We start from the raw sequence: 22249 nt of genomic DNA on the forward strand, positions 1-22249 counted from the left end.
TGGTGTGTACCTTAAAACTCAGTTTGCTATGCTTGCTTTTTCCCCTGGGGGGAACGTTTTTCAATACGAGAGGAGGGGAAGAGGGAAAAGAAGAAAAGAGATAATAAATCCAACAGTTGTTAATAAACATTTTTGCCATGTAATAAATTATATTATCGATGCCAAAATCTAATCCCATAAACTTGCTAATCGCAAAAGGATTAACGTGCAAATGAAGTCACATTGCAGGAACTGCTTTTAATGACCTCAATACATCGATGTGCATAGCTTTCACAATAAAACAAGGTAGGGATTTTCCCGATGTGAGAGTGCTGGAAACCTGGCTCCACATCATTTAGCACTGTATAGTACATTGTTCGTTGTAATCAGGCAATGTGTTCATGCGCGGTTCCTAAAATGACTTAAGGCTACAAAATACGTCACAAAATTCGATTGTTATCAATCATCACACAATATGATCGAAGATGTTGCATTTACGATTGGGACACTCGGTCAATAACCTCTGTGTCGTATAGAGGCTGATCGGAATGCATTGATCCAGCATATCTATTTTCTTTCTTTGGCTTCAGTTTCGTGTTCAGTATTTGATTATCATATCAATGCACGAGGTATTTGGTTAAGTGAGGATTCGTTTACCTTGAAACTCTCGAAAACCACGTTTACTTTCAGGTAACCATAAATGAATAATTAAATAATCACTCCAATAGTTTTGAAATAGCATTACTATTAATACCTCACAAGATTGTAAAGAATCTTTGCTGTTTTTATTCCAGGGGTTTGTAATCTTATCGAAAAGAATACACTGTGCCTGAAAATTGATGATAAGATAATTATGCTTAAAAAAAACTTATTGCCACAGCAATAACATTGTTGCGAGGTGTTTTGCGTAAAAGATATGCAGGCTCATAGTTTTAAATAAAAAACTATCTGGTTTCGCAGCTCAAGCTAAAAAAGTACCTAATCTCAAGGCAAAATCCTAGCCCCACTCCCTTTGTTTGCCACTGTTATTTAGATTTTGTGCCTTTGGGCTTCTTCTCTTTACAGAATATCCTTATTATTGATTTGTATGCTTACGTTTCAGATGTATTCAATATTATGTGTTACAAATACATTCGTTGCATACAGTACTTATTCATCCAAAAAGAGTATTGAAAATTTCCAAATTTGTTTAAGGCGTGATCTTCAGAGAGCGAACTGGGGGTAATGGCTTGCAATTTTAGACTTAGGCCTCCGTAGGGATCCGGATTTCAATAGGTCACCGGGGCTCTATTACCTGTCGTGAGGGGCGACGACAGTGTTGTTGTTTTTCAACTGGCAGACGCGCATTCAATGCAGTGATTGGCTGAATATCACATGATGTGTATCCATGTTTGAAGTCAAATGTATACATAACAACCCAACCTTAGCTATTACGCAGTTTGACAAATGCAGCCTTACAGAAGGTTTAGAGTGATTTTCATTTGATCATTTGATTGAGGCTTCCAGATGTCATGTAACTATGTGATTACTGTGGGGATGAGATACTATCAAACACACAACGTGTAACTGTGTATCACAAGGATGAGGAAGTCTTTTATGTACCCCCTGCACAGGAGGGTGATATACCAGAAGCGTATGAACATGTAACTGTGTGCGTACATGGTGACAATGTCATATATACTAGACAGGGAAGCGACGTACCAAGAGGTTATGAATCCGTTTCTGTCTATGTCAAAGAACAAGGATTAATATATTCTAAAGAAGATACAACACCAACTGGTTTTGTCCCTGTACGTGTTTATGCCAAGAAAGAAGATAACGATACAGCATCCTGCATCAATTCATCTAAACCTAAACAGATCATTCACACAGCGTGTCTAACGTAAGTATTTCAAACATCTGATGTGAACGATATGCACTGTTGAAACTTTAGTCTATTATGTATAGTTATGTTATTTTACCGATTTCCAAAAATGTATGACTATACGAAAATGTATATTGTCGGTATTGTGAACTGACCACATAGATGCTCGAGGGACTGTTCTGTAGTTCTGACACTCTTGCTATTTACTTGTTTACTTAGCCTGTGTATGTTTCACTTTCAGTGTCCATGTTCCACGGTGTGAGGAAGCAGTTACTAAATTCCTCCAGTATGCATCTGCCAGTAAAATCATCTTGCCTATTGGGATTCACGTTAAGTACCTGTATGGTGTAGGGCGAAAGGACGACAGCAAAAAGAAGAAAGAGAAGAAAAAGGAGAAAAGAGATCGTAAATTCAACCAGCTGACGGAAAAAGTGTCAGCTTTGCGCAACTCCAACTCGGGATATATACTGATCCATCTTGTTGGTCTAGCACCAGAGGATCATTTTACTGGCGCATTTGATAAATTTGTGGATTTAAAACTTCAAGACTTGATTCATGATGGTCAATTATTTTCTAATGTTTACCGGGAGGAAAAGCTGAGTGAACACAGGAAGCTTTCTGATTTCCCTGACTTTATAGCTCTTTACGTTAGTGCTTCTTCCATCTTGACAACATCTGACTTCAAAACAAAGATTGCACTTGATTACTGCATTGTAGACATTCCTGCGGAAACACTACGGACATTTGTCAGAAAAAGAGGAGAATTCAAAGACACTTTCCCACACTACCTACAGAAATACATACTGTAAATGATGCTCTGAGAGTACACGAAAGCAGATCAATTCAAGTGAAAAGTCACTTTCTCCAAAATAAAGGGGATCATGATATAGTTACTAACATTATTAAGAATCTTAAACTTACTGAGTACATAAGTGCATTTAGCAAACTTAAAAATGGTGGTTCCTACCTATATGGTGTCAGAGAGGAAGTCGTTTTTATAACGGAATATGGATATGAATCTATAGAAATCCGAAGTCAACCTGTTTGTATAGATGATCAAGAAAATCTAAAGGATACGTTGACGCAGAAGATTCTCGAGACTGTTCTTGTGTGTGACTTTGATGGGAAGAAAGTGACTGATGCACATACAGTAGACATTAGTTTTATTCCCTGCAGTGAGGAAAAGTTCATTATTCATATTCTCGTAAAACACGTGAATAGTGTAATGTTTTATGATCCACTGGGACCATTGGCTTACAAATATGATCCCAAAAACAAGTCACTAACCCGGATGGAAATCAATGAATGGCTCCATGCTTTCACAAAGCCAGAGGTAAAATCAAGCATAGCTGACGCTGTGGACTAAAAAGTAGGTGATATATTCTGATGCTTTATTTCATTGTTATATACTATTCTTTACTCTTCTAATGTGATTGGTAAAATGCTGCTATATTTCTTTCAATCAACTTTAAGAATCCAGTTTAAAATCTGTAAAAAGTTCAAATTCATGATTTGAGATCGAAATTAATAACCAATCAAGAATGTTTAAGTCAGAATCTTAAGTGTGAGATTTGATATGTTTCTAAACTGAAAAGACATTTTTATTAAACTGCTAAGTGTTGACAAGCCACGTTATTGAGAACCTATTTTTGATGAAATACGTTTCAGTCTTCCTATTGTCATATAGAAGAAGTAAAGATTAAGCAGTCGTTTTATGTCTCCCATGAACAAAACCAGTTTTGCTGGTACCTCGCTTACTGGCATGTTCCCGTCTACGCTCAGCTTGATGCATGTCATCTTATGACAGTTTTCCAATTCATGCATTGTATTTCCAGGGTGAAACTGTTGCCTCGTTAAAATGTGGAATATGCTGGTATTTTTCATCTCTGTTAATAAAATTCTGTTTTTGAATGACTCAGTAAAAACCGATGTGTGTACTCGGTGTAGGCGATGACGATGGTCCATAGGCATAGGTTACATATCAAACTCCCAAGACTACTTAGCCAAAGCTAATTAGCGGCATCATCAAATACCTTGAAAGTGAAATGTCTTCAAAATGTGTCACCTTGATGTCAGCTGTCTATGATTTGTCAGTGCAGTGACTTGGGTGCTGGTGAGGGTGAAAAGGCTAACCCTGAGGAGAATAGGGGCAGTCGATCAACCGGGATATTTGGCCTGGCTAAACAAATGGGGCTGTGACTTATCACGCGCAACTTAGTATCACCTCTTAAATAAAATCCGTAAAACCCATACTACACACGAATTCTAATAACTAAATGTTTATTACATTACATACTTACACTGGTTTAGGTGACACAATTGCATAAAATGTGTGACTGCCACATGTACGTTAAACATATTCTAGCATAGATTTAAAACGACTTTCTAGAACATTTAACATATCCTAGCACAGATTTAAAATGTATTTCTTGAACTGACAGTTTGTCACGAGAGGCGACTAACGGGATCGGGTGGTCACGTTCGCTGACTTGGTTCTTGCATGTCATCGATCCCAATTGCGTGGATCGATGTTCATGATATTAATCACTTGATGTTCTTGTCCAGACTCGATTATTTACAGACCGCCGTCATATAGCTTGAGTATTGTCTCTCCGACGAACATGGTATATTTCAAATTATGTGTATGTATAGATATGGTGTCCTATGGGTAATTGTTTAAGAAGTTATTAATATCTTAGAAACTATGTACAAAACATTTATGTTACCATTTGTTTTTATTGTTGTCATACTGTACAAATGAACAAGCTTATTAATTGGAAAAAAATAAACTTAGATGCTCTTAGAACCATATGTCCAAGGTACGGGTCATCAGAAAATTTACCATGAAACAAATTGTATGTCATTAAAAGACAGAAGATACAATTCAAAATTGGTAATGTTTTACAAAATAAATAATCATCTCTCAGCCGAATATCTTTGTAGGCTTATTCCTAATACAGTTTCTTAAAGCACAGATTATAACTTAAACAAAACTAATCTTCAAACAGTGAAGTGTAAAACAAATGCTTATTCATTTATACCGGCTATAACACCACTTTGGAATATGTTACCAAAAAACCTAACGGGGACGGACGCCATTACACAATTCAATTTGCTACACGGAAGGGGAGATAATGGTATACACTGGGATTGAAATTATGGAAACAGGTTAATTTGTCAAATTATTCACGATCCTAACGCAGATCAGAGTGGTAGATATATTTTGTATACTAAAATTAGTTCCTGTGGATATCATACCGAAGATTACTTCCACTTCTTTTTATGTGCACAAATTACTATGTTCTTCGAAATGAAATGTATTTTTACCAACATAGTTACACTTTACAAACGGTGCTATACGGAAACTCGTATTTTCAAAAGCTCTGGATCAAGGTAAAGAAGTAAGAGTAGGATTCTGTGACATTAGTCAGGCATTTAATAATGAATGGCATGAAGGTTTGATACGTAAGTTACACTCTCATGGGATAAGTGGTAGGTCATTGGAATGGTTCAATAGTTACCTGAAGGATAGAGTACAGCGTGTAGTGATCAATGGATACACCCCTGCTTTAGAATCTGTGTGTGCTGGCGGTCCACAATATCAGTGTTAGGGCCATTACTAATCTTAGTCTATTTAAATCTAGTTGCTGATATTGATGGCAATATTAGATTATTTACGGACGATAAGTCCTTGTACATTATTATTGACGATCCCAACATAAAAGTGGCACAATTAAATGAAGATCTTGAAAGAGTATCACACTAGGCAGAAACATGGCAAGTAAAGTTTAATTTTTAAAAACCCAGAATGTATGCATGTATGTTATCTCATTGTATTTGTTATTCTTCAAATTGTACTATAGGCCTGTGGCCTCCTCAGTACGTGAAATAAAGATTGAACAAGGAGAAGAGGACAAATGTGGAGTCTGAAGTCCAGTGGAACAATGCTGAAATACTGACATTTATTTGAAATATTTTTGAATAAATGAGACATTAATGCAAATGCAGATGTAGTTTTATGATCATAACGAAAAAAACGATATATTGTTACCACTACGCATCAATTCCATTATTTCTGATTCAAAGCAATAATGACAGTTGTTGATGCGATATAGAACCAGGTGATGCCCAACAAGGCCAGGGTATTTGTATCGAACAAATATGTATGCGATGTCACACTGTGAAGCTTGTCACTGGCTCTGAACGCCCTAACGTACTCTTCAATGTTTTCTAGGTGATGGCAGAAGACGAGCAGCGACTAGCGGAGAATGCCTCATTGGAAAGAGGTTTGTAGATTCTATATAGCTGTACATTCAGATTATTCATAGTATACCTTGAATAAATCTTTTATATGGCACCTTGAACCATATATTTACGTGTATGTCAAATGTGGAGTTTAAATGTTAATATCGCAATACCCACCCAAAACATGTAATTAGAACAGTATCCTATCATAAAAACGGATGGCAATGATATGTTTTTCGCCGTTTTAAGCAAAAGGACGTGTAAATCGCGAATGCTTATATACAAGCAATAATAGTAACTGCTCTTCATATAAAGTTCAATAAAATTAAATTTATTCAAAATTTAAATAATGCATTTTTCAAAAGATATTCATGAACATCCCCTCAACATTAAGATGCACGGCGCACGATTGAATGTTTGCGTGTTTGTTGGGAGCCTGATACTCACACAATGCAAACAGCACACACTGATTGTTAGCTAACAAGTGCTCATAAAAAACACTTTTATCTTACCGTAAATAACCCTTGCCCAGTCCCACGGTTTGCCGAAAATCAAAGCAACCGTTTGAGGGAGCACAACATCCGGCCCGACGTCCAGCGACACGCCCACTTTTGTTTCCACGTCACCGTCATGCAGGTCTAGCTTGGTGTAGACAGCATATGAGGTTCAGAAGACAGGCTTGGGACAGTATACTTGTTTACAGATGAGTCCAGGTTACATCTGGATAGCTAAACATGTATAACGGAACATATCTCATGATTAATATCACATAGAAAAGTTCCAATTTGTGAAGCTCTATTTATCGGTTACTTCTCTTAGTTGTTCAAGAGGAATTGTTTACTTTTCAGATTTTGGAAGCACTGTTCATATTGTTGGAGATGAAAGCCGGCCTCTAACTATCTCATGTAAGTATTTCCTGGAGTGACTGAGTGAGTGATGCCAATCACTGATCTCAGTATTCATAGACTCCCTACTGACAGTCACTTATCTCAGTATTCATAGATTCAATACTGACAGTCACTGACCTCAATATTCATAGATTCAGTACTGACAGTCACTGACCTCAGTATTCATAGATTCAGTAGAAACGGTCACTGACCTCAGTATTCATAGACTCGCCACTGACAGTCACTGACTTCAGTATTCATAGACCCCCTGCTGACAGTCACTGATCTCAGTATTCATATATTCAATACTGACAGTCACTGACCTCAATATTCATAGATTCAGTACTGACAGTCACTGATCTCAGTATTCATAGATTCAGTACTGACAGTCACTGACCTCAGTATTCATTGATTCAGCAGAAACGGTCACTGATCACAGTATTCATAGACTCGCCACTGACAGTCACTGACTTCAGTATTCATAGACTCCCTGCTGACAGTCACTGATCTCAGTATTCATAGACTCCCTACTGACAGTCACTGACCTCAGTATTCATAGATTCAATACTGACAGTCACTGACCTCAATATTCATAGATTCAGTACTGACAGTCACTGATCTCAGTATTCATAGATTCAATACTGACAGTCACTGATCTCAGCATTCAGAAACTCCCGTATTGACAGTCACTGACCTCAGTATGCATAGACTCGCCACTGACAGTCACTGACCTCAGTATTCATAGACTCCCTACTGACAGTCACTGATCTCAGTATTCATAGGTTCAATACTGACAGTCACTGACCTCAGTATTCACAGATTCAATACTGGCAGTCACTGACCTCAGTTTTCATGGATTCAGTACTGAAAGTCACAGACCTCAGTATTCATAGACTCCCTACTGACAGTCACTGACCTCAGTATTCATAGATTCACTACTGACAGTCACTGATTTCAGTATTCATAGACTCCCTTCTGACATTCACCCATCTCAGTATTCAAAGATTCAATACTGACAGTCACTGACCTCAATATTCATAGATTCAGTACTGACAGTCACTGATCTCAGTATTCATAGATTCAATACTGACAGTCACTGATCTCAGCATTCAGAAACTCCCGTATTGACAGTCACTGACCTCAGTATGCATAGACTCGCCACTGACAGTCACTGACCTCAGTATTCATAGACTCCCTACTGACAGTCACTGATCTCAGTATTCATAGGTTCAATACTGACAGTCACTGACCTCAGTATTCACAGATTCAATACTGGCAGTCACTGACCTCAGTTTTCATGGATTCAGTACTGAAAGTCACAGACCTCAGTATTCATAGACTCCCTACTGACAGTCACTGACCTCAGTATTCATAGATTCACTACTGACAGTCACTGATTTCAGTATTCATAGACTCCCTTCTGACATTCACCCATCTCAGTATTCATAGATTCAATACTGACAGTCACTGACCTCAGTATTCATAGACTCGCCACTGACAGGCACTGATCTCAGTATTCATAGATTCAGTACTGACAGTCACTGACCTCAGTATTCATAGTCTCCCTTCTGACATTCACCCATCTCAGTATTTATAGACTTCCTGATGACAGTCAACGATCTCTGTATTCATAGACTCGCTACCGACAGTCACCGATCTCAGTATTCATAGATTCAGTACTGACAGTCACTGATCTCAGTATTCATAGGTTCAATACTGACAGTCACTGACCTCAGTATTCATAGATGCAGTACAGACAGTCACTGACCTCAGTATTCATGGATTCAGTACTGACAGTCACTGACCTCAGTATTCATAGATTCAGTACTGACAGTCACTGACCTCAGTATTCATAGATTCGCTACCGACAGTCACCGATCTCAGTATTCATGGACTCCCTTTCTGATAGCTGCTGATATCTGTATTAGTGAAATCATTTATAGCGACCGAGCTCAGGATCCTGAGATCCTAACATCCACGATATGCACCGCAGTGTAATTCGAAGGGATACCTGATTGCTTTACCTGTTTACAGGAGATGAGTTGTACTTCGTCTCTTCCAGAATATGTTGGGCTGAGATTAATGCATCACAGTCATGTCATAGCGAGTCAATTCTGCACAGCCAACCATTGCACATACATAAGTGTGATGCGGTTCTTTAACGGTCGGGTCCGTAAAGATCTGGGGTTAGAATAGGTCTTCGGCAACCCATGCTTGCCGTAAAAAGGGCGACTATGCCTCGTAAGAGGCGACAAACGGGATCGGGTGGTCAGGCTCGCTGACTTGGTTGATGCATGTCATCGATCCCAATTGCGTGGATCGATGCTCATGATATCAATCACTAGATTGTCTGGTCCAGACTCGATTATTTACAGACCGCCATCATATAGCTGGAATATTGCTGAGCTCGGCGTTAAACAACAAACAAACAACCAACTTTAACAGTCGTGCGGCGTAGCTGGTGTTTTAATTCCTGAGTGAGAGCTTTGTGTTCACACTCAAAGTGTAATATTTCTACTCTAATCTATCGGGGGTGTAAGCCTTGGAGGGTTTTTTTGGTCAACTGACTACTCCGCTCCAGGCGGATTTCTTTTTCTTGTGGTATTCTTTGTAATGACCGAAACGGACGTACAATATTAGCCAACAACTTTCCTAAAAACAAAAGTTTCCAACTGTATTCCAGGGGGGGGGGGGGGGAATTACAAATATTCTTGACTTGTAACTTGTGAACGTTCGGTAATGTATAAAGAAGCAATTTGAATGCATGATAAATTCTTTCAGTGAGTGAGAAAAATTATCTTTCTGTCCCAAGTTGATCTGTACAGTGCATTGTACAAGGCTCTTTAAAAAGTGTTGGACCCTAAACCAGTATTTTATCAATCGCACATTATTTTAGGACATACTGATGGATATTGTAAGAACGATATAACCCTGAACAAATATGTATATATGTTCTCAATCAAAGGTTGTTCAATTACTTTAACATGACATTTGTTACAGATAAGACAAAAGTATTACATCATCTTTTTGCCTGAAAGATCAATCAAATATCTGAAAAAAATATTATCAATTTCACACTACCAGTGATCCATTCCTGAAATTATGGAGAATTTAAAACCATGTCACAAAGGTGTTATAATTAAATATGCTTAACCTTTACACCAGTGAAGATCCGGATTAGAATAGGTCTTCCGCAACCCATGCTCGTCGTCAGAGGCGACAATGCGTGCGCCAACGCAGGTTTGCTTGGCATGTATTAATGTAAGCAGAGTTAGCTCCCCTTGGTAGCTCGCCTGTCTTGGGAGGCTCGCTTGGGTTTCGCGGTTCGTTTCGAGTGTTGCCAATAAATATCATCAAGTGTTTACCTGTGTCCTGTCGATGTGTGACAAGTGTACAGTTCCCCCTAACCTAACTGGCGTGGTGGCAGCGGGTTTGAACTCACGTCTAACGAAGCAGGCGGCACAACGAACTGTAGTACTTGCATACTTTCACCGAACGTGACCAACAGGTCAGGCGGTAGAGTGCCTGGATAACGCAGAGTAAACAAGACTGTCATGGCCAACTCTCAACGTGCCCCGAAGCAATGGTGCCTCGGTAAGATTGAGACTGTCAATTCTTTCGAGAACTGGAGGCAAAATCTCCTGTTTACATTATCTTTGGACACAAATATTACGCCATTTCTTGCCGACGGGGCAGTCTGGCATAAGAAAACTAGGGCCACGCCACTCAGGGGCATGACTGACGACGGGGAAGACGTCCGTGAAGCTATTAGAAGAACTGCAAGACAAAAGGTTAGCAGTTTGGAGCTCATGCTCGGCCAGATTGCCAGTTATTGTCCGATAATTTCACAGAAACACCATACTAAAATCCCTAACGTCTGTAGATGCCATATGGCATGCCATACGCCTACATTTCGGGTTCCAAGCAATTGGCGCTCATTTCATTGACTTTGCCGAAATCAAACTTGAAAATGACGAGAGACCAGAAGATTTGTATCAGAGATTAATGGCTTTTGTGGAGGACAATTTACTCCCCCGTGAAGGGGGAATAACCCACCATGGCAATGCACCTGAAGAGGACGAGGAATTGTCACCATCGTTAGAAAATTTTGTTGTGCTCACATGGCTGAGGCTAATACACGTTGAACTTCCAAAGCTCGTCAAACAACGTTATCGGACAGATCTTCGCTCACGAACAATTTCCTCTTTGAAACCTGAAATCTCGCAGGCTCTCGATTAACTTTTAGATGAAATCCGCACAGCAGAGGATGCTAAGGTTATGAGGACAAACACTTCACAACAGCACTCGTCATTCTCACGTTTTGCTAAAGCACAACAAACGGGTAGAAAGTTTCCAAAATCATGTCCACTGTGTAAAGCTGCAGGACGCAGCGATCATGTTCATTATCTCAGCGAGTGTAAGTTCCTTCCAGATCATGACAGGAGATACATGGTCAAAGCAAGACAAATTGCCAGTATACTTGATGACCCTGCTGACGATGCTAGGGATACAGTTGAAAATGTGTGTGCAGTGCCATCTACTGAACCTGTCTCCACTCTTCGTGTGCAAGTCCGTCAGTCGCCCTATATGTACTGTTTCTGTGGCCACCAGACAGCATGAGTCACTGTAGATAGTGGAGCTACTGGTAATATGATCCGCCTCTCAACAGCAACAGGCTTCGGCGCTGACATCAAGACTAGCTCTCAGTCAGTCCATCAGGCAGATGGCTCTTCCCCACTGAAGGTCGTTGGAGAGACAAGAATCCTTTTCACACGCGACAACAAGGAGTTCGATTTTAATGGTCTTGTGGTGGAAAACCTGGATGTAGAAGTCCTTGCAGGCATACCATTTTTGGAGGCCAACGATGTGGCAGTACGCCCTGCAAAACATCAGATCATACTGGGTGATGGTACGACATACACATACGGTTCTACAGAAACAACTGGTGACAAACATACTGTGAGACGAGCTTGTGTACTGTGAGACGAGCTTGTGTACTCTGAGCCCCAGACACTTCTACTACCATATGGCTTGGAGACTTTATTGAGGTGCCGGTTCCTGAAAGCTTTGCTCCTGCGGATTTCACATTTGCCATAGAACCCCGCATAGATACCAGACCTGGACACTCTACCTTGTCATCAACTTGGCCAGAATTAGGAATTATCTCAAGCGTCTCAGGCAAAATCAGGATCCCGAATCTGTCTGACACTCCACAAATGCTCAAGAAACATGAGCACTTTTGCCAGATTCGCCCAGTTTTTATATCTGACTGCGACCCTGATGATGATGTTGAGCCGGCACATCTGCTACCACCAACTATGTCCCCTCAAATTAAGGACATTGGTTTCTCATCCACTGTTTGTGTAGACCCAGACAATATCCTCCCGCAAGATACCAAATCTCAGTATGAGTTACTACTTACGGAGTTCGACGATGTGTTTAACCAACATATCGATGGCTATAATGGTGCTTCAGGCCCCTTTCAAGCATTTGTTAACATGGGACCTGTACAACCTCCACAACGGAAGGGTCGTGTCCCGCAATACTCACGAGATAAACTGTCTGAGCTCCAACAAAAGTTCGATGAACTTGAGCGGATCGGTGTATTTGTACGACCTGAAGATGTAGGTATCCAAGTAGAATACCTCAACCCTTTCCTTATCAAGAAGTCCAGTGGTGGTTACAGATTGGTGACCTCCTTCTCTGATGTAGGACGATACAGTAAGCCACAACCTTCCCTAATGCCTGATGTCGATTCTACTCTAAGACAGATTGCCAAGTGGAAGTACATTATAACCACAGATTTAACCAATGCCTTTTATCAGATTCCTCTGTCCAAGGAATCGATGAAATACTGCGGTGTAGTGACCCCGTTCCGTGGTGTGAGAGTATATGCGAGGTCTGCAATGGGAATGCCGGGCTCTGAAACTGCGTTGGAGGAGCTCATGTGCCGCATACTAGGGGATCTTTTAGAGGAAGGGGTGATTGCTAAGCTTGCGGACGACCTTTATTGTGGTGCTGATAGCCCGGATGAGTTACTTCGTCATTGGAGACGCGTACTTGAAGCACTCAAACACAACAATCTCAGATTATCTCCTAACAAGACAGTCATTGCTCCCAGGACAACAACCATCCTAGGATGGCAATGGCACCAAGGATCCACTCAGGCAAGTCAACACCGCATATCAACTCTGGCTTCTTGTTCACCTCCGGAAACAGTGACTGGCTTATGGTCATTTATAGGAGCTTACAAGGTCTTGTCCTGTGTAATACCTGGTTGTTCCACACTCCTTGCCCCACTTGATGCTGAAGTGGGCGGTCGCCAGTCCAGTGAAAAGCTTCTGTGGTCTGACTCTTTGCTCGATGCCTTCAAAACAGCACAGACTGGTCTCGCATCCAACAAATCCATAGTACTGCCCCACCCCGATGACCAACTCTTGATTGTAACTGATGGTGCTTGTCAGGAAGCCAGGAATTGGAGCAACACTCTATGTAACACGTAGTGACTCGCCACGACTAGCAGGATTCTTCAGTGCCAAGCTTCGGCGACAACAGGTCGCATGGTTACCATGTGAAGTGGAAGCCCCTTTCTATTGCTATCGCTACCAAGCATTTCAGTCCTTTCATTATCCAGTCAAAACACAAAACATGTATCCTTACCGACAGTAGACCATGTGTTTTGGCATTTGAGAAGTTCTGCCATGGGGAGTATTCTGCTAGTCCTCAGGTGTCTACCTTCTTATCGACAGTTAGCCGCTACCAAGCAACGATACAACACCTCGCTGGTTCTGCAAATGTGCCATCCGATTTTGCAAGCAGAAATGCACCAGAATGTGACAATCCCTCTTGCCAAATCTGCTCCTTCATTGAGCGCACTGAAAGCTCTGTTGTTCGACAACTGTCTATAGAGGACATCATGAATGGAACTACCCGCCTTCCTTTCACAAGCAGGTCTGCTTGGCGTTCCTTGCAAGAGGAGTGCCAGGACCTTCGACGAACACATGCTCATCTTCTCCAAGGTACCCGACCATCCAAGAAGGTAACAAACATCAGGGATGTCAAACGATACCTAAATGCAGCAACCATTTCCAAAGATGGATTGCTTGTTGTTCGAAAATCTGAGCCACACGGTTCACCAAGAGAGTGCATTGTTGTCCCAAGACAAGTATTAGACGGAGTCCTGACTGCCCTACACATACAACTGGATCACCCATCTGCACACCAACTCAAGCAAGTATGCCATAGATACTTCTTTGCTTTAGACCTTGACAGATCCATAAACAGTGTTTCAAAATCTTGTCACCGGTGCGCCTCCTTGCGTAAGACACCTCATGTTGTTGTAGACCAAAGCACCAGTGATCCACCTGAAACTGTTGGGTTTGCATTTGCGTCAGATGTTATGCGCAGGGAACAACAACTCATCCTCGTTCTACGTGAATGTGTCACATCCTACACTGCGGCGTGCATCATTACCGATGAGCGTGGCTCCATTGATTCATCTTTGCATTGAATTCCGTCCACTTGATGGTCCTCACGCTGTTATCCGCACTGACCCAGCTCCAGGCTTTATCAGTCTAGTCACAGATGAACGTCTCCAGCAACATAGAATTACCCTAGAAATAGGCAGAGTGAAGAATGTGAACAAGAACCCAGTTGCTGAAAAGGCCATACAAGAATTAGAGGACGAGCTTGTGCGCCAAGACCCCACTACACCAACAGTTCTTGCCATCGCTGTCGCCCGCCTAAACACACGCATTCGTTCACGAGGCCTGTCTTCTCGAGAGATGTGGACCCAGAGAGACCAATTCACAAACTGTCAGTTGCCTCTGTCCGACAAGCAGTTGATCACAGAGCAACATGTTAATCGCCAAAAAAACCACGGTCACAGTGAAAAATCCAAGGCTCCTCGGAGTCATCGACCTGTAATTGATCAAATTGAGATTGGTGACCTGGTGTACCTTCATAACGATTGCAATAAAACATGTGCACGGAATCGTTACCTAGTAGTCGCCAAAGATGGCCTCTGGTGCAATGTCCGCAAGTTCGTTTGGACCCAACTGCGGAACACTTCATACAGAGTTAAGCTCTCAGAATGTTTTAAAGTCCCCCTTTGGAACAAGACACATGTGCATGAAGCGAACAGTGAGGACACATCTGACATCGATGATGACCCACCTGAGACTCTTCACCAGACACCGGAGACTCCGCACATTCCTCTAGAAATATCTACTCCTCCTCTGCCACTGCCTGAGGATGCTGTGTTTGATGACAATCACCCAACCGACATCAGTTCTGCGTCGGATCAATCTGACCCCCTATTTGACCCAGGTATACAGTCATCTTCAACTTCAAGGCCATCGCGTCAACCTCAACGACCAAAGCGATTTGATGAATACGTTTTGGACTTTTGAAGTATTGTTGGTTTATTAAATGTTATGTTTGTGAGGGGCAGAATAATCCCCATCGACCAGAGGGCAGTCTACCCTATGATGGTTTACTTACCAATTGGTTTCTTGGTTAACCAGAAATTGGATCTTTATTACATCATTGTTTACTCACCAAGTTGTTTTTCACGCCTATTTCCTTTATTATGGTTTGTTAAGATAACTTTTATCATGAAGAAAAAAAGACAGTCACGCCAACGCAGGTTTGCTTGGCATGTATAAATGTAAGCAGAGTTAGCTCCCCTTGGTAGCTCGCCTGTCTTGGGAGGCTCGCTTGGGTTTCGCGGTTCGTTTCGAGTGTTGCCAATAAATATCAACAAGTGTGTACCTGTGTCCTGTCGATGTGTGACAAGTGTACAGTTCCCCCTAACCTAACTGGCGGTGTCGTAAGAGGTGACTAACGGGATCGGGGAGTCAGGCTCTCTAACATGATTGTTGCATGTCATCATTATTTACAGACCGCCGCCATCTAGTGGTAATATTGTGGCTTTGTGTGCGGCCTTAAACAACACACCCCTTCTTTATTGCAATAGGCTTTTGTCAGCTTTGACTGAATCTCTATACCAATTCTTGTGTAAGTATAATTATACAATCATGAATCTTATTCATTCTACACTGGAATAACTCAGAAAGCTGACGTTGTTGACGGACTTGCGACATCAATCACTGACCAGCGCTTGTGAACATTCCGCGACACACAGACTGTGACGGTGTAATGGTGAAAGTGACTGAAACGGACATAGAATATACCTGTTCATGCGGTGTGTGATGAACACAAAAATGTCAAAAATATGTCTAAAACATGGAATTTTGTGGTTTATTTGTTTCTTCTTTCGTAAAAGATTCATATAGAATCCACACACAAACACTTTTGTTGAAAAAATCACTCACTGAGATCGTATTTCATACACGAACATCGTCCACGTCTGGATATCTGCACAATGGGAGTAAATAAAAAATGTATCAAAAATTCTTTTATATTGCCTTTTTCTGTGAATTATTCTATTTGTTTCTTTATGAAATGCATTTTGAATTCTCGTGGTAATAGTTTTACTTTGTAATTAGCGCGCTAATATAGCGCAGTTGTGGGAGATATTCTGTACTGATGAAAAACAGAGACGAACATTCAGCACGCTGTTTGGAAACAAGCCAACAATCAGCCGATATTTTCAGTAAATCTCTTTCTGTGTCTCAGTTTGTAACAAACAGTGAAATAAACTTGCTACACAACAAATACAATGTTTATTTCCAGGTCCTAAACTTCACCTAGACGCGGCTCGGACCAACACACTCTGCTGCCACGTAACTACAGACGGTGAGCTGGCCGAATCGTCACCCGACATACGGGATGAGGGACAGAACAGGCTACAGGAGTACGCGGGGACCTGTAGCTCCCCCATCCCCCTTCCTCCACCCACCTCCACCCTCACCCCGCTCCCCACCACACCTACATACTGGGAGACAAAGACCAGGGTGCGGATGGTGGGGCCAGTGTGGCGGCCAGTCCTCGAGATGGGGGTTGTGGAGGCAGGACAGGTGGACAGTGAGCGGTGGGTTTCTGAACAACGTCGCTCCTGGGGTGTCAGTGTAGAGAGATGTGGCATACACAGGGAGGGTCTCTGTACCAGGGTGTGTCGGGAGGGGGAGCAGGGCGTGTGTCACCAGAACACCATGTCCCGCACTCCCGGCACACAGGCCACCCTCCACTATGGCGTGGTGCTGGATGTGGGGAGGGGGAGAGTGGCCTTCATTGACTTGGACAGGGGGATTGTTCTTGTCAAGTTTGATGAGGTGTTCCGGGAACCTCTTGTCCCCGTGTTTAGTGTTGGGTGGTCGCCATTTGTCAACACTAGGTCCATGAGTCTGATCAGCGGGGAGGACGTCGACATGACAGACACCAAGAGGGCCCTCGTCTACCGAGCACTGAGATAGGAAATAAACTGGTTCTGTAAAGTTATCCGTGTAACTGAGAGATTTCTATCAACTGTTTCGATGACAGACGGGGAAAGTGAGTGAAGCGGACATAGAAGTGTTCGGTTTGTGTTCTGTTTGTTGTGTACAAAATACAACCAAGTTCTTCACATGTCTGGTTTCACTTCTTTCCTGGTTTCTCCTGGAGTTGGGAATTATTTTAAATACTCACAGTAATATTGTTGTGCTGAAGTTATTGCTGTAGTTGCTGAAATTATGCCACAGCAACAACTTTCTGAAATGTGATGTGAAACAGAAGTGAGTGTATAGACAAAATGTAAAAATTGTTTCAAAACATGATTTCTTCTGCTAATATTGATTTATTATGATAAAACAATTGTTTTAAATACTCACACAAATATTGTTGTGATGAAATTATTGCTGTAGTTGCTGAAATTATGCCACAGCAACAAATTTCTGAAATGTGATGTCAAACAGAAGTGAGTGTATAGACAAAATGTAAAAATTGTTTCAAAACATGATTTTCTGCTAATATTGATTTATTATGATAAAACAATTGTTTTAAATACTCACACAAATATTGTTGTGATGAAATTATTGCTGTAGTTGCTGAAATTATGCCACAGCAACAACTTTCTGAAATGTGATGTCAAACAGAACTGTGCACAGACAGAATGTAAAAATTCTTTCAAAACAAGATTTTTTTCTGCTTATATTGATTTAATACTATAAAAATAGTGTTATAAATCCCCACATGACTATTGTTATGATGAAATTATTGCTGTAGTTGCTGATATTATGCCACAGCAACAACTTACTGAAATATGAAGTGAAACAGAAGTGAGTGCACAGACAAAATGTTTTCTTTCAAAACAAGATTTCTTCTGCTTATATTGATTTAATACTATAAAATTAGTGTTCTAAATCCCCACATGACTTTTGTTATGATGAAATTATTGCTGTAGTTGCTGAAATTATGCCCAGACAAAAATGAGCACAGACCAAATGTAAAAATAAAGTTGCTTCAAACAGATTTCTTCAGCCTATATTGATTTAACGCTATAATATAATTATTTCCAAACCACACATTATGTTGTTTAGATGAGATTGTTGATGTAGTTGTGGAAACTAAACTGCCACAGAAAATGAAAGTCAACCTCCATGTCTGATGCTGGCAAAATGTTTAACAAACAAGAAATGAGTATTCCACTGTGATGTACTTTATACAGGGATCCTAGTGGTGTTCTGTACCTAGTCACGTATATATGTAATTGTATATGTTTGTTTTGTTTGTGTGTTTGTTTGTTGTTTAACGCCGCACTCCAATATTCCAGCTATATGACGGCGGTCTGTAAATAATCAAGCCTGGACCAGACAATCCAGTGATTGACATCATAAGCATCGATCCACGCAATTGGGATCGATGACATGCATCAACCAAGTTAGCGAGCCTGACCACCCGATCCCGTTAGTTGCCTTTTACGACAAGCATAGTCGCTTTTTACGGCAAGCATGGGTTGCTAATGACCTATTCTACCCAGGTAATTGTATATGTACATGTGTGACATGTAGATATTGAGACCACATATTTAATTTTATCTATATAGTCAATATTTATTTAGTGAGGTATATAAAATACTGACCAGCGCAAAAAATGTTTGTTTCAAATTAAATCTGGTGAATATCTCAAAGTATATTGGTGTCTTTCTTTTATATCTTATTGATGTATTTTACATTGTTCATAATCATGTACTTACTTGTAGTATGACTAAGAAATACATTGGCTTAGATATAATTTCGGAGATTGTAAAGATTACAGTGCCATGCAAACAAACATAACATGAATCCCTATGAGGTGAGGTGAGGTATAATGTGGTTTAATTCGCGTCCAAGATTATTGCACAAATACAGCGACATGCATGCACGTGTGTGTGTGTGGCTGCTTGTACTAGTCCGGACTGATGCCGATTTATAGTGCTTGCCAACTGAGATACCATGCTGCAGTTTGACATGAATACCCCACTCAGACACAGTATACCGACTCCGAGCCGACCAGTCCTTGTTTTAGCCCCTTAATGCCGAGCGCCAGACAGGGTAACAACAAGTACCACTTTAACGTTGTTAGGTATGACAGGGCCCACCACCTTCTGCTCTCTGGGCGGATGCTCTACTAGACCAGGAGGCGGTCTTTATCCCTTTGAAACCATTAGTAACAGCAACAATTGGAATGTGAATACATTATTATTTAATCATTAATCGATTAATCATTATAATGGTGAAGTTGCAACCAGTCATCAGTAGTTGTGTAAATCAGTGTCGTCTGTTTATAAATAAATAATATAATAAAAACAAAAACAGATATGTCAGTTCAAATAGAAGGTAGCCAAGTTGTGCTTCATTCCCTTGCCATTCATTTGCCAGTTGTACATTTACCTGCTGTGTCCATGGTCATAATGGGTTTCCTTTACCATGTTAAATGGAGACACCAAAAGGACACATGTTGTTGTTGACAGATTTGTTTGCTTGTTTGTTTAACGCCGCATTCAGCAATTTTCCTGCTTTCTGACGACAGACTGTAAATAATCGAGTCTGTACCAGACTACCCTGTGATTGGAATCATGAGCATCTATCTACACAATGGAGATACAATGCCATGCATCAAAGTCAGCAAGCCTGACCACCTGATGAAGCAAACTCGCCCGTTTCAGCAAGCATGGGTTGCTGAAACCTATTCTAACCCGGATCTTCAGGGGTCCTTTTTGAAGAGAAGAGAGGTGAGGTGACATGGGAATTAACATGGTGTTCAAGATTATTGCACTTATATAGCGATGTGTTTATTTGTGGCTGCTTGTACTAGTCTGGACTGATGCCAATTTATAGTGCTAGCCCACTGAGATACGATGCTGCAGTTTAACATGAATACCCTCCGACTCCGACACAGCACACTGACTCTAAGCCGACAAGTCCTTGTTTAGCCCCTTATTGCCGAGCGCCAGACAGGGTAACAACAAGTACCATCTTGTTACGTCTTTTGGTATGACGCGGCCGGGAACCCTGAACTTCTACGCTGGACGCTCTACCACAAGACCACAGCAGTGGTCGAAGAAAAGAGAGAGCTGACACACAATTTCATCTACAAGGAACTCCACATGTAGGTGTTACAGATTTGGGCATATTCCACTGAAACAGCAGAACATTACATTAAAAAAACTCAGTTTATACAGTTTGTACCGCACGCAGCAATATTCTAACAGCCTGTAAATGTCGAGTCTGGACCAAACGATCAAGTGATTGATATTGTGAGCAACAATCCAAGCTATCACGTACATTGACACGCCATTAAGAGTCACAACGTCCCACTACCCAATCCACCATGTCAGCTACAACTATTACATGTGACCTATTATAACGAGGAATCACAATGATGCATTATATACATATGACATAGAAATTAATTAATTAATTTCCCATAATTATTGTATAGTTTCTTCAGTTTTTAACAGATTTCTGAAAGGTGTCTTTTTATAAACATGAAAAGATATATATTTAAACCTAATGGAATATTTCATTTCAGTGAATTAAAAATTATTTCAGTGATATGCTTTACCAGCTTGCGCGGGAAGTGAAATGACTGCCACTTTGATGGAACCATGAACTGACAAACCCAGGGTTGGTATCAGGGCAAAAAGGACATTCAAACAAATGGTCAGCAGATCATTGAATAACTAAGGGATGCAACTCTGTTGTAGATAATAACACAGTCTGATAGGCCTCATCAAGTGTATAATAAATAAATGTTGCATGTGAGTAAATTAGCAATACTTCAGCTGTATCATGCATGACAAACTGTAAATAAGGTGAGTGAGTATTGTTTTACGCCGGTTTTAGCAATATTCAAGCAATATCACGGCGGGGACACCATAAATGGGCTTCACACATTGTACCCATGTCGGGAATCGAACCCGGGTCTTTGGTGTGATGAGCGAATGCTTTAACCATTAGGCTACCCGACCGCCCCTCTTTAAATGAGGAATCTGGACCAAACAATGATCCATGCAGTTGGGGCAGGATGATGCACCATCACACTTTGTAACCATCCAATCCTCATTGGTCTGCTCTTTTGACAAGCTCAGGATACTTCCGATCCATTCTGCCCTGGAAACCTCATTCGGCCAACTTACGGGAACATGGAAGTGGGTAGTGCCAGTACGAAAAGCCTCTTTAGTCTTCTTTGAAATGACAAAACACTCAAGAATTATTGCATCGGTTTAATTTGAGAACAGATCTGCACAATAGGCATTTAAAACCTAACATAAATACAAACTCAGTCATAAGAATAAAATGGAAAATAAATAATGATGACTCTTGTCCTACGACATTACTACTACTGTCTGCAAGCAAAGACACTCTTCACCTCTCTGAGATTACAAGCACACGTTCACCCAGTGAGGTATTTACCTCGTGTTGAGTTACTATGGAGGTGTGAAGATCTGAAAGATGACATCAAATACTAAGACACACACGATTTGGTCAGAATAAACTTAGCAATGATAATGATAGACAACTTACTAGCTACTGACAAGTCACCAATGTTCAAAAACATCACAAAATGTTGGTTAAGAGAAGTTTTTTAACTAAATACTGCATTTCATGTATTTAAACATTCAGGATTAATGTTGTTTTTAAGTATGGGCGGCATTAGGTTCCAATTAAAGACGACCTAGTCTGTTTCCTTTGATCAAGGTGAAAGATCTTACTACTTCCATGAAATGAGAAAGTGACTACCGGACTGTTTGTAGCAGATAGCTCATTGTGTTAATTAGGGTAACTTCAATGTGATCCAATGTAACCCTTCATGTAAGAAGATGACCTTGAGTATCAGTGGTCAAGTAGGTCCT

The 22249-nt window shown here is 40.9% G+C and overlaps 2 protein-coding genes across 2 annotated transcripts in view; both read left to right on the plus strand.

The window, feature by feature from the left end:
- The window catches only part of LOC124151408, a 460916-nt gene that overhangs the window by 385590 nt on the left and 53077 nt on the right, over positions 1-22249 (plus strand). The window lies entirely within an intron of this gene.
- LOC124151427 lies at positions 1384-17999 on the plus strand. Its single transcript, XM_048390985.1, has 5 exons — positions 1384-1861; positions 2085-3212; positions 6078-6129; positions 6937-6993; positions 16672-17999. Exons 3-5 carry the CDS (start codon positions 6081-6083, stop codon positions 17349-17351), a joined length of 786 nt encoding a protein of 261 aa, XP_048246942.1. The 5' UTR covers positions 1384-1861; positions 2085-3212; positions 6078-6080; the 3' UTR covers positions 17352-17999.

Source organism: Haliotis rufescens, unplaced genomic scaffold, assembly GCF_023055435.1.
Source record: "Haliotis rufescens isolate VD_foot unplaced genomic scaffold, xgHalRufe1.0.p SCAF_9, whole genome shotgun sequence".
NCBI lineage: Eukaryota > Metazoa > Mollusca > Gastropoda > Lepetellida > Haliotidae > Haliotis > Haliotis rufescens.